Raw genomic sequence first — 13635 nt, forward strand, 5'->3', positions numbered from 1 at the left:
GAGGTGGGAGGGAAAGGGAGAGAAAAGGGAAATTGCATGGAAATGGAAGGAGACCCTCAGGGTTATACAAAAGAACATACAAGAGGAAATGAGGGGAAAGGGAAAAATAATACAAGGGGGAGAAATGAAGGTCAGTAGAGGGGGTAGAGAGAGAAGAGGGGAGGGGAGGGGAGGGGAGGGGGGATAGTAGAGGATAGGAAAGGTAGCAGAACACGACAGTCACTAGTATGGCAATATGTAAATCAATGGATGTGTAATTGATGTGATACTGCAATCTGTATATGGGCTAAAAATGGGAGTTCATAACCCACTTGAAGCAAAGTGTGAAAGATGATATATCAAGAACTATGTAATGTTTTGAACAACCAACAATAAAAAAAAAAAAAGATTCAAATTCAGCACACAGAGAAAAGCCATTTTCAAAGAAAAACTAAATTTTAAAAATGTGTGAATATAGGGGCTGGGATTGTGGCTCAGTGGTAGAGCGCTCGCCTCGCACATGTGCAGCCCGGAGGTTCTATCCTCAGCACCACATAAAAATAAATAAATAAAATGAAGGTATTGTGTCCAACTACAACTAAAAACCAAAATTTTTTTTAAAATGTGTGAATATAACACATTATAAAGAAAGGACATGTAAGGATAATGAGAATTCTCAAAATTCTTACCATCAATCAAAATGAAAGTAGGTAATACTATCTTTAAATAATCATACTTTTCCAAAACATAATATTACACATTTAACTCTCAATTAATACTCACTGTATTCCAGCTTCTTTCTCTTCTTTTTCTCTTTGAGTAGTTCCTCCTCCTCCCTGACTCCTTCTTCTTCCCTTGTCTCCTCTCCCAGAGCATCATAAAGTACTGGATCTCGATGAACAGCCTTCCTCTGGAAATGCTTAGTTTTGGATCCTCCTTTAACAAGTACAACTTTTCTTTTCAAACAAGTGCAGCCAAACATGCAATCTGGTCGACGGCAGTGAGCAGGTTGGCGCTTTTCTAAAGCTAGACTGGAACACACACAACCCAGGCGACAGAAATCGTTGTTGCACGGAGGGGCTCGTTTCCTTATGATTGTGTGGATAGGTTTAGTTTTGAGAGATGCCTAAAGTTAAAGCAGAAAATTATAACTCTACTAAATCATCCTCTGATACCAACAACTTACAGTCATATATTGGTCTCCTTTCTTCTGAGTACTAACAGCATAAGAATAACACAAATTCAAAGGACAGAAATGCACACAACTAGGATTCTAAGTAATCTCCCATTCTAATACATAGCACAAGTAATCAAGAGAATAGATATTCTAATTATGAGCAAAGAAAACCAAAGATGGTTTTATTAAACAGAAACTGCACATAATGTTCTTTAGCAGAGGCTGATAAACCTAAGGATCCTGGGCCAAATCCAGTAAGCTTCATAAAGTCTCAATGGAACACAGCCAGGCTTTCTCATTTACATATTTTCTATGGTACAACAGTGGAGTTAAAATAACTACAACAGAATATATAGTTTGCAAAGTCCAAAATATTTACTATCTCACTCTTTATAGTGAGACAGTAAATATTCAGCTGGCATTTGCTCTAGAGTAATTAATAAAAAGGGAAGAGAATTATATTTGTGCAAGTCTATGAATGATTCATAATAAAGGACACAGTCTGTAATGAGTATCAATCAACATCTGACAATATTCAGCTCTACAATTCAGTATAGAAATTTTTTTCAGTGTTGAGAACTGAATCCAGGGCCTGTACACAAAAAGTACATGTTCTGCCACTGCGCTACACCCGCAGGGTTCAGTTCAGAACTTTAAAATGGAAGATACGATATAAAAATTCAAAGCTAAAAAATTATCCACAGGCTGTTCTGTCATTTCAAATGCACTTGAGGCTTCTTAGGTGTATCATTAATAAATTAGTATAAATCTTAGTATAAAATTTTATAAAAGACATAAGACTTTTCCCCAGAGGTTAATAATTCTTTGGATTTTCTGGGATTTGGTGCCTTTAAGCAGAATTTTTAAATATTTTAACAAGATTAGCAAATGTATTTGTTCACATAAGAATGAAATCAGAAATTTTCAGAATGGCCAGCTACCTTTATACAGCTGAAGGGTGTTATTCAAAAGCCCAACTTAGCAGGAGGGCTCTACAATTGAAAAACAGGTTGATAAAAAACCGAACAAGACATCTTAGTTGTCACCCAGGTGATTAAAAATTTCCTGATTCTTCTGCCAAAAGGCCCCATTCCCTTTCTAGTCAAGCATCAATATACTTCCAGAAAACAGCAAATACATACTTGAGCTGTAAGCAGTGTTGTCAAGGATACATCTGCTCGCTCTTCAGTGATATAGGTCCTTGGTTTTCCTTCCCAAAGTGCACAGTCTTCCAGGTCCATTAGCTTCACCTGAGATTTAGACAAGCCTGGAGGACGAGTTCCCTGTTGTTGTTGTTGTTGTTGCTGCTGCTGCTGCTGCTGCGCCTGCCGCAAACTAATCTGCTTTGGAAATATATTTTCATCTAAAGTTGGTACAGCAAAGTTATTCACCTGATTATCTGCGATGATGTTCGAAGTATTCTTGGTATTCTTATCTCCTAGAATCACAGGGGTGTGCTTCTGCTTTGGTGAAACAGGATATGGTAAAATGGATTTATAAGATGATTTAGTTCGGCCACTGAGTGTTGCCTGTTTATTTTGAGACTTTGCCTTTCGAGAGGCAGTGGGTACAGAATGAGGCTTCAAAGAATAAGAGGTAGAAGGGGAAATGGTAGATTGCTTCTTCAGTACACTATCAAGTGTTCGTACATAGCTGGTACTCTTGGTGGGAAGCTGGTATACCACAGGAGATGTGGGAGCATTGGAAGAGAAACCCATGCTTGTTTCCATAAGCTTGCCTTCATTTTCCAAGTATTCATCTAGCTTATCACTACAGAAAGCAGAACGGTTTTTCAGTGAACCTTCTGAATTTCCACCTAGAAACAAGGAGACAAAAGATACTTAAAGAAATCTAGGACAGATCCTTAGTTCCCTAGAAATGACTCAAAAAGGCCAGGAGTACTGAACTACAAGCTAATGAGACTTCCAAAGTCTCCCTCCTCACAAAGAAGGAAAAATAAAACCAAAAGATGAGACTGAGTCTGAGATACTAATTACATAAAAATCCACTCTGTGGTCTCCATTCCATTTTCTAAAATTATGCTTTACCTTAAAATTATCAAATTACATTTCTTAATCAACAATGATTTTTGCAAAGTGTTAAAGAGTCATTAAGTCATCAAACTTTGACAACTTTTGACCTAAATAAGTAAAAAATCATAATATCAAAAAAATATAGAAATAAATCAAGGCAAACCTCAACAGAATGTCAAGGGATTACTTAAGACACTGGAGCACTAGAATCTGATACAAAGTGCAAGGGCACAGTTAAAGTCACAAGAGCATAATACTTAGGGTTCCCACTTCCCCACATATTAGAAATTAACCCAAGGGCCTTGTGCATGCTAAATAAGAACAATAATACAGAGTTACAGTCCCACACCATTTTTATGAGAATTTATTTTGAAACAAGGTCTTGCTAAATTGCCCAGGCTGGCCTCAAACTTGCAATCCTCCTGCCTCAGCCTCACAAGTAGTTGGGATTACAGGTATCCACCACCACACCGGCTCCAATATTTAGCTTTTAAGGAAGAAAAAAATAAGTTCAGGAGAGAGTCAAGGACTTTACTGTTTTAACACTATACAAAGATTCAAAGATTACAAAAAAGGCTGGGGATGTGGCTCAGTGATTGAGTGCGCCGAAGTTCAATTGCCAGTATTAAAAAAAAGCAGGGACTGCACCCTCAAGATTGTGGTTATGGGGAAAACAAATTAACGAGACAATTATTCAGTTCAGTTTAAATGCTAGAGAGAAGGAATATAAAACAATGGTTAACTAAGACTTTTAACAAAAATTTGTAGCTATGTTTCAGAGCATATTTAGAGTTTTTTTAATATTTATTTTTAGTAGTTGTAGTTGGACACAATAACTTTTATTTATTTATATGTGGTGCTGAGGATTGAACCTAGGGCCCTGCATGCACGAGGCGAGCGCTCTACCGCTAACCATGACCCCAGCCCCTTATATTTAGAATATTTAAAAAAACTAACTACCTTCATTCCTAGATGAAGACGCACTATGAAATTTCCCCCTCCATCCTTTGATCTTGGTGAAGTCATTGGTCTTCCCAGTCCTAGAAACAAAGGGAAATCCAGCATCTATAAAAGAAAAAGTAAAAGAGATGACCAAATTCCAGCAAGTCAACATCATAAGACAAAAGATCAAGTCTTATCGAAAATGTATAAATGGGGCTGGGGATGTGGCATGCGTACGGCCCGGGTTCGATCCTCAGCACCACATACAAACAAAGATGTTGTGTCTGCCGAGAACTAAAATAAATAAATAAATAAATAAATATTAAAAAAAAAAAAAAAAGAAAATGTGTAAATCACTTATTAATACTCTGCCAAGAGACAAAACATCTGCCATAAACTATCCTGAACGTATATCATAAATTACCTAAACTTTAATCTAAAAAAAAGTATTTGGCTTTATAAAAGCTATACACTCACCAGGAGAAGCAGGGTTGGTTCCCACAAGGTTCCAAAAAGGAAAGCTAGTAGCTGGAGCCAAAGGTAGCTGTACTCCCAAGTATTTAAGATCAATGCTCATTGTTGGATCCACTGAATTCAACTTTAAACCCACTATAAGGGGAAAAAAAAAAAAAAACAAATCATATTATCTCCTTTTTGTTTTTTAACCTTTGACTGGGGGAAGGGAGCAGTTAACAGAGAAAAAGGAGATGGTGACAACCAAATTAATTTATTTTAAATAAAAATTAACAGTGACAGAATTATTTTAAGATGACCCTATAATCCACATTTCTCATATTACTCATTTGAGTATGATTAAGGTCTGTGATTTGTTTCTAACCAATGGAATGTAGCAAAAGGGATGAGGATATATGTATGTGATTAAAATACAGAGTATAGTATCCCTCATGATAGAGCTTCAAGGAAATAAATTCTGCCAACATGCTGAGGAAAACTGGAAGGAGATCCCTCCCCAGTCTGGATTCTAATGAGAAAATAAGTCTAGGCAATGTCTTAATTACAGATTTCTGAGACCTTAAACAGAAGACCCAAAGTAAGCGATGCTAAAACTGCTATTACAAAGAAAACATGAAACAGCAAATGTGATATTAAATTGTTAAATGTGTGGTAACTCATTAAGCAACAATAGGTGACTAACAAATCAAAATGGCAGAATTCAGATCTTTTATGCCCCGGTGGTCCAGAAACTTTCTAGAACCTCTAAACAGAACTTGCCATCAACAGAGTTTTTAGTCTGATTATGGCTATTATTAATGACATTATGGTTAAGTGAACCCATAAATATGAATTCTTTAAATGTTATTACAAAGCAATCTTTTAGGAAAGTATTTAAATTTTAACAAAATGGAAACCAAGAGGAATTTGAAGTATTACTATAGTAAAACTATTAAAAGTCATAGGTGTATGTTTTCAACAAAAATTTCATAGCGTTGATTCTCTAAAAGGTGAAGACATCAGGTAGATTGGGCCACAATTCATATGGCTAATTTGTGTATTAACCACATAGAACCTATCTGCAATTCTGCCTCTTTAAGTACTTTACTTTATCACATTTATTTAAATGCACGAAGTAATTAACACAAAATTCAATAGAATAAAACTTTCTTTCCTCAGATTACAAGTCAACTAAAGGGATAAGATTATGAGTCCCAACAACTGTTGTTTTCGTTCCTTTTTTTTTTTTTTTTAAATATTGTCTTCACTATTTGTTAATCATGAAACCTGGACTAAACTTCTCTTTGGCTGTAGTTTCCACAATGGTAAAATGAACATCAATCAGCCACATTGGGCTATATGCTTTGAGAATTTACCTTTTCTATAATACAAATCATCTTAGACTATAATACAAATCACCTTAGATAAAAAGACATTCTCCAGACTTTAAGGAACATTAGTGTTATATTTCCAACTGATTCATTAGTAGTTACAATACGGTAAATAAGTTCCATTAGTGGTTTAAAAAAGAAAAAGAAATAGCAAAAACCCCAAGTGAATTTTTTTGGTAATTTTAGTAAAATTACCAGAAGTGTAACTTAAAGTCAGAACAGGCAGAAATTAAGGAAGATAGGAAGAAAAAATCAAAAGTGGAACCAGAAAACAAGAAGCAGCAGCAGAAATTCAAGGTAGAAATGAATTCTAATCAAAAGACCAAAGGAGATATTATAGTCTTCTGAAAAAGAAAAATATTATTCATTAGTAATAACAAAAACTGGAGATGGAGATTTAGCTCAGTTGGTACAGTACTTGCCTTGCATGCACAGGCCCTGGGTTCAATCCCCAGCGCCAAAAAATGAATGAATGAATGAATGAATAGCTAGCAAAAGCTATGAAACACTGGCCAGAGCAATTAGACCAAAGAAATCAAAGGGATATGTATAGGAAAAGAAGAACAACTTAAATTAGCACTATTTGCTGACGATATGATTCTCTACCTAGAAGATCCAAAAAACTCCACCAGAAAACTTCTAGAACTAGTAAATGAATTCAGGAAATTAGCAGGATATAAAATCAACACCCATAAATCAAAGGCATTTCTGTATATCAGTGCAATGCCTCTGAGAAGGAAATGAGGAAAACTATCCCATTCACAATAACCTCAAAAAAAAAAAAACCAGGAAAAAAAAATAAGATAGTTAGGAATCAACTTAACAAAAGAGGTGAAAGATCTGTACAATGAAAACTACAGAACCCTAAAGAGAGAAATCAAAGACCTTAGAAGATGGAAAGATCTACCTTGCTCTTGGATAAACTGAATTAATGTTTTCATACTACCAAAAGCACTATACAGATTTAATGCAATTCCGATCAAAATCCCAGTGGCATTCCTGATAGAAATACAAAAAGCAATCATAAAATTCATCTGGAAAAATAAGAGACCCAGAAAAGCTAATGCAATCCTTAGCAGGAAGAGCAAAGCAGGTGGCATCACTATACCAGACCTTAAACTAAACTACAGAGCAACAGTAACAAAAACAGCATAGTATTTGGCACCAAAACAGACTGGTAGACCAATGGTACAGAATAGAGGACACAGAGACTAACCTACAAAATTACAATTATCTTATATTAGACAAAGGTGCCAAAATCATGCACTGGAGAAAAGATAGCATCTTCAACAAATGGTGCTGGGGAAACTGCAAATCCATATGCAACAAAATGAAATTAAACCTATCTCTCTCACTATGCACAAAACTTAACTCAAAATGGATCAAGGACCTAGGAATTAAACCAGAGACTCTGCATCTAATAGAAGAAAAAGTAGGCCCTAATCTTCATCATGTAGATTAGGCCCGAACTTCCTTAATAAGACTCCCATAGCGTAAGAATTAAAACCAAGAATCAATAAATGGAATGGAATCAAACTAAAAAGTTTCTTCTCAGCAAAAGAAACAATTTGTGAGGTGACCAGAGAGCCTACATCCTGGGAGTAAATTTTTACCTCTCACATATCAGACAGAACACTAATCTCTAGGGTATATAAAGAACTCAAAAAGATAAGCACTGAAAAAACAAATAACCCAATCAATAAATTGGCCAAGGACCTGAACAGACACTTCTCAGATGAGGATATACAATCAATCAACAAATACATGAAAAAAATGCTCATCATCTCTAGCAATCAGAGAAATGCAAATCAAAACTACTCTAAGATATCATCTCACTCCAGTCAGAATAGCAGCTAATATGAAGACAAACAACAATAAGTGTTGGCGAGGATGTGGGGGAAACGGTACACTCATACATTGGTGCAGCCAATATGGAAAGCAGTATGGAGATTCCTTGGAAATCTGGGAATGGAACCACCATTTGACCCAGCTATCCCCCTCCTCAGTCTATACCCAAAGAACTTAAAAACAGCATACTACAGGGACACAGCCACATCAATGTTTATAGCAGCACAATTCACAATAGCTAACCTGTGGAGCCAACCTAGATGCCCTTCAGTAGATGAATGGATAAAGAAAATGTGGTATTTATACACAACGGAATATTACTCAGCAATAAAAGAGAATAAAATCATGGCATTTGCAGGTAAATGGATGGCGTTGGAGAAGATAATGCTAAGTGAAGTTAGCCAATCCCAAAAAAACAAGTGCCAAATGTTTTCTCTGATACAAGGAGGCTGACTCATAGTGGGATAGGGAGGGGGGCATAGGAGGAATAGATGAATTCTAGATAGGAAAGAGGGGTGGGAGGGGAAGGGAGGAGGCAGGGAATTAGCAAGGATGGTGGAATGTGATGGACATCATTATCCAAAGTACATGTATAAAGACACAAATTGGGTGTCAACCTACTTTATATACAAACAGAGATTTGAAAAATTGTGGTACATATGTGTAGTAAGAATTACAAAAAAAAAAAAAGTACATGTATAAAGACATGAATTGGCATGAACACACTTTATACACAAAGATGAAAAATTGTGCTCTATATGTGTAATAAGAATTATAATGCATTCCGTTGTCATGTATTTAAAAAAAATAAAATGGGCTGGGGTTGTGGCTCAGGGATAGAGCACTCGCCTCGCACGTGCGAGACCCTGGGTTCGATCCTCAGCACCACATACAAAAATAAATAATTGAAATAAAGGTGTTGTGTCCAACTACAACTAAAAAAATAAATATTGAAAAAATTAAATCGGGGCTGGGGATGTGGCTCAAGCGGTAGCGCACTCGCCTGGCATGCGTGCGGCCCGGGTTCGATCCTCAGCACCACATACAAACAAAGATGTTGTATCCGCCGAAAGCTAAAATAAATAAATAAATGAAAATTCTCTCTCCTTTAAAAAAAATTAAATCAATCAAATTAAAAAAAAAAAAAAAAACCTGACAGAACAAACCATATGTGGTGGCACTCGCCTGTAATCCCAGCTACTTAGGAGGATCTCAACAAGTTCAAGATCAGCCTGGGCAATTCAGTGAGATCCTGTGTCAAATCTTTCGTTCAACCCCCAGTAAAAAAAAAAAAAAAAAAAGAAGCCAGAACACATGCCTATGACAAAAGAAAACTTAAAATGTGCTCATTTTGGCAAATAGGTAAATATTTAAAATCAAGACTCATACAATCAGATTTAGAGACTGTTTCCTATCCATTGTCTTGTCTACATTTACTCCTATATTTTGAACTGTCCTCCAAGTGGTACCAAGTCCTAAGAACAAATAAAGAAAACTTATTTATTTTTTTCCCCCACAATACTAAGGATTGAGCCCAGGGTGCTCTACCACTGAACTAAATCCCCAGCTGCTTTTACATTTTATTTTGAGACAGGGTCTTGTGAGTTGCTTAGAGCCTTGCTATATTGCTGGGGCTGGCCTTGAACTTTCAGTCCTCCTGCTTCAGCCTCCAAAGTCGATGGAATTACAGAAATGCACCACTATACGGGGCTTAATTTCTCCTTTTAAAACTATAAATCTAGCTATATAAAGGAAACAAAGATTGGGAGAAATATCACAAAAGTGAAAATAGAGGGAAGAACTCCATAAAAGAACTATCTCACACCTTGAAAAGTTTAAGTACTACTAGGATTCAGAGTTAACTATTTAAGAAAATAAAACTGTTAGGAATCCAGCTAAGCCAGGCATAGTGGCACATGCCTGTAATCCCAGTGGCTTGGGAGGGTGAGACAGAAGAATCATGAGTCAAAGTCAGCCTTAGCAATGGCAAGGCACTAAGTAACTCAGTGAGACCCTATCTCTAAATAAAATACAAAATATGGCTGGGATGTGATTTAGTGGTTGAGTGCCCAGAATTCAATCCCTAGTACCCCTTATCACCAGCAAAAAAAAAAAAGGGGGGAATCTAGCTGATCCACCCTCTTCCCAGGGCTGGGGAGAGAACCCAGTATTCATACTAGTAGGCAATAGTTTTAAAGTTACCTCCCCAGCTCTTTTGATCCCTAAATTGCTAAGTCTTTGAACTTGCCAGCCTCCTGCCTCAGCCTTCCAGGTAGCTCGGTATTACAGTAATGTGCTACCACACCTAGCTATTTTTTCTTGAAACGGGGTCTGATATACTGCCTAGACTGGTGTCAAACTCCTGGGCTCAAAAGTGATCCTCCCATACCTCAGCCTCCCAATTAACTGGAATTATACGTGTACCCCACAGTGCCCAGCTTACGATTGAATAAATTTTAACAACTTTTGGATTAAGTACAGACTTAAACTAAATGCTGAATCGTGTAAATAAAGTGAAAAGTGATGGATCATAAAAATGTTTTATTTGGCTTTAAAGTCTTGAGTTTCCTGCCAAAAAACTAACTCTAGCTGTCACCATGTAAAAATTGAGGGACCTCATGTAACTGACTCACTCTAATTTCAAATGAAAAATACAAGACCTAAGAACACTAGGCCCAAATTTTCCTATTACAACAATTCAATGATGTGGCCTTCTCTTTAAAAGATACTCCAGGCCTGCAAAGACCAACTCAAATTCCCACTAATTTCACTTTGTCACCCACTTAAGATTCCATAAGCATTTGACTTTGAATTCCCCATTCCATAATGAAAAAGATCAGTTTTGGCAAAAATGTCTGCAATAATAGGGGGAAAAGCCAAACCTTAGCCAATCAGTAAGCAACAGGCAATTAGAGCAAAAAAAGACTGGATGTGGGCACTGGATATTAATTCTAAAACCAAAATTAAAACAAACTTGATTTTAAGTCAAAAGAACACAATATAATGTCACAATATTTCTACACTACTAAAGTACAGTATATAACTAAAAGTAGAAATGGAAGAGGGTACAAGATAAGCAGGTTAACTGATAAACAGCAAAACTGCTGAGATGTGACTGTCCATTACAATATCTACTGCATTCAGTCCTTATCACTTTTTTGCCTCCCATTAAGGCAAAAATCATATAAGTACTACCATTTGATTTGGTAATTAAATAATCATTTTATAAATCAATCTTTTGTTGGACAATTTGTAATGTCTAAACTCTCAGTTAAATAATTATAATATAAACAGTTCCTTGAAAACTGCTAAGAGTTTAAAAATACAATAAGCTGTCCAAGAAATCCACCTAAAATCAAGGACATGACAAACGAAAAATTGTGGCATCTCCCAATCTTTTTTTTTTTCCTTTGGAATTTTTTCTTTTAATACAGACAGAGTAAAATAGACAGCAAATATTGGGAGAAAATACTCTCTGGGATACATATGAAAACAAAAAAAGTAGAAGCAAACAAAAATATCCATTCAAATAAAACTGTCAAACACTGGCTTTGAGATGTGGTACTAAACAAAACTGTGTGCACTTGCTCAACTCACTGAGCTCTAATTTTTCTCATCTGCAAAATCATAACAATAATGTCTTATTCATTGTCCTGTTTTGTACAATAAATGAAAAAGTTAAATTAGTGTATTTATAAGTAATTACGGTTTAAATAAGACTATGTATACCATAGTAGAGTACCTTAAAAAAAGGTAGGAGACTTTAAACATTGTAAAGAAAGTTTGGGAAAAAAAATAACAATGTAAAGAGGAATAGTTAAGTATTAACATGATTATAGAAACTATATATTTTATTATCAGAAAAAAGGATTAAGCAACATAATCTAGGCCAAGATAATCTATTACAATAAAGATAATAATTAAAATTTTAAATTAAAGACCCAATGATACAAATATATAAAATATATGTTTGCAGTCACAAAATTGAAAAAAAAAGTATTCTTCTATTTATACACCTAAATATATTACTAGGGATATAGGAACAAGTAGGACACTCCCCAATAAGCATGTAAACAAAAACAACTAAGCAATGAGATGGGGGCAGAGGGAAAACAATGGGCTACAAGAATAAACAGAGAAAATACCACTTTCTTACCATGATACATTTTTTCCATACCCAAGCTATTAAGATAAAGAAGACCTAGATATGCTTTTATGTTAAAAGGAAAACTGTGGAAGCAAAAAAAAAAAAAAAATTGGAAACTGAGAAATGAAATCAAGAGGCTGGGCACATGGCTCAAAGGCAAAGTAATTGTGTAGCATGTATATGGCCCTGGGTTCATTTGTCCTAACATTGTATTTAAAGATAAAAGGAAGGAATAAAACACCAGGGTGGAGGAGAAAGTAGAAGCAAAGCAGGGGAGAGGAGAAGAAGAAAAGAACAACTTGACTTGCGTATGTTTTAGAGAATATTACCTTCTTGAAGACCTGGATGTATCACCTGCTTGTGCCTCAAAGACTTCAAATCTTCTATCAATTCCTTTTCCAACTGGGAAATTCTTTCTCTGCAACCTACTCACAAAACAAACCCAAAAATATTGTATAACACAGAAGAGTAACGATGCATATTTCACTACCAGAGGATAAACCACAAATGTATCTCATTTTACACTATTATGCAATACCTGGGTCATTTGTGGTTGTTGCCTGGAGATTAGATGGTTCTTCTGTTATCCCATCAACTGCATGAATGTCTAGAGCTTCCTACATATTAAAAATGAAAATAAAATGCAGTTAGTATCACTTCTAAAACTTTTAAAAGTAAATCAGCATTACAAAATAAAAATTTAAAACCTAGGAAAACACCTCCATGTATACAGTTTTAACTCCAAATTCACAGAACTGGAGCAACTTTTTTTTCCCATAACTTCGGGTTTTTTTTTTTTTTTTTAAATGTTCTACACTAACATTACTTTAATAATCATGAGCTGGGAATATAGTTCAGTGGTATAACACTGCCTGGCACATGTGAGGACCTGTTTTTTTTTTGTTGTTGTTTGTTTTTTTTTTTAAGAGAGAGAGAATTTTTTGATATTTATTTTTTAGTTTTTGGCGGACACAACGTCTTTGTTTGTATGTGGTGCTGAGGATCGAACCCAGGCCGCAAGCATGCCAGGCGAGCGCGCTACCACTTGAGCCACATCCCCAGCCCTGAGGACCTGGGTTTGATCCTGAAAATGAAGGAGGAAAAAAAAAAGAAGAAAAAGAAATACACACACACACAATTACTCAGCTAAACTTAAACTTATGCTAATTTACATACTTACTGCTTAAAGCCTAAATATAACTTACTCGGCAACTAACAAGGAGGGAGGAAAAGAATAGAATTAAACATCCAACATCTGTTTATAGCCAACCTAGAAAGACGGTGACTTTGCAAAAATTAAAAAGAAAAATAATCTGGTTGGAAAGTTGAAATTGAATTTTAAAAAGAAACGATATCGCTGGGTGTGGTGGCCCATTTCTGTAATCCCAGCAACTCAGGAAGCTGAGGCAGGAAGACTGAGAGTTCAAAGCCAGCTTCAGCAACTTATTGAGGCACTCAGCAACTCAGCAAGACTATGTCTCAAAAAGAAAAAAAAGAAATGATATCAATGTGTATGACAGCAGAACTAAGAAGACTATTAAACATTTATTTCCCCAATAGCATTCCATTAATACTGGCCAGGGATTAGAAGTGAAAGGGTTGGATGGGATGTCTCCAAAGCGGAAATGAACTTTTTTTTTTTTTGCGGGGCGGGGGTGGGGGACA

The 13635-nt window shown here is 35.8% G+C and overlaps 1 protein-coding gene across 22 annotated transcripts in view; it reads right to left on the bottom strand.

The window, feature by feature from the left end:
• Positions 1-13635, bottom strand: part of Mga (MAX dimerization protein MGA) — a 123628-nt gene that overhangs the window by 39270 nt on the left and 70723 nt on the right. For all 22 annotated transcript variants that reach the window (XR_007343784.1, XM_048792895.1, XM_048792903.1 and 19 more), the window contains exons 4-9: positions 12509-12587; positions 12300-12395; positions 4609-4740; positions 4150-4254; positions 2299-2972; positions 763-1105 (exon numbers count right to left, since the gene is read on the bottom strand). Coding sequence is in view for 21 of the 22 variants with exons in the window: in XM_048792895.1 (XP_048648852.1) it covers positions 763-1105; positions 2299-2972; positions 4150-4254; positions 4609-4740; positions 12300-12395; positions 12509-12587 (1429 nt within the window). In the remaining variant the exon portion in view is untranslated. The remainder of the gene's footprint in view (positions 1-762; positions 1106-2298; positions 2973-4149; positions 4255-4608; positions 4741-12299; positions 12396-12508; positions 12588-13635) is intronic.

Source organism: Marmota marmota, unplaced genomic scaffold (assembly GCF_001458135.2).
Source record: "Marmota marmota marmota unplaced genomic scaffold, marMar, whole genome shotgun sequence".
Lineage (NCBI taxonomy): Eukaryota > Metazoa > Chordata > Mammalia > Rodentia > Sciuridae > Marmota > Marmota marmota.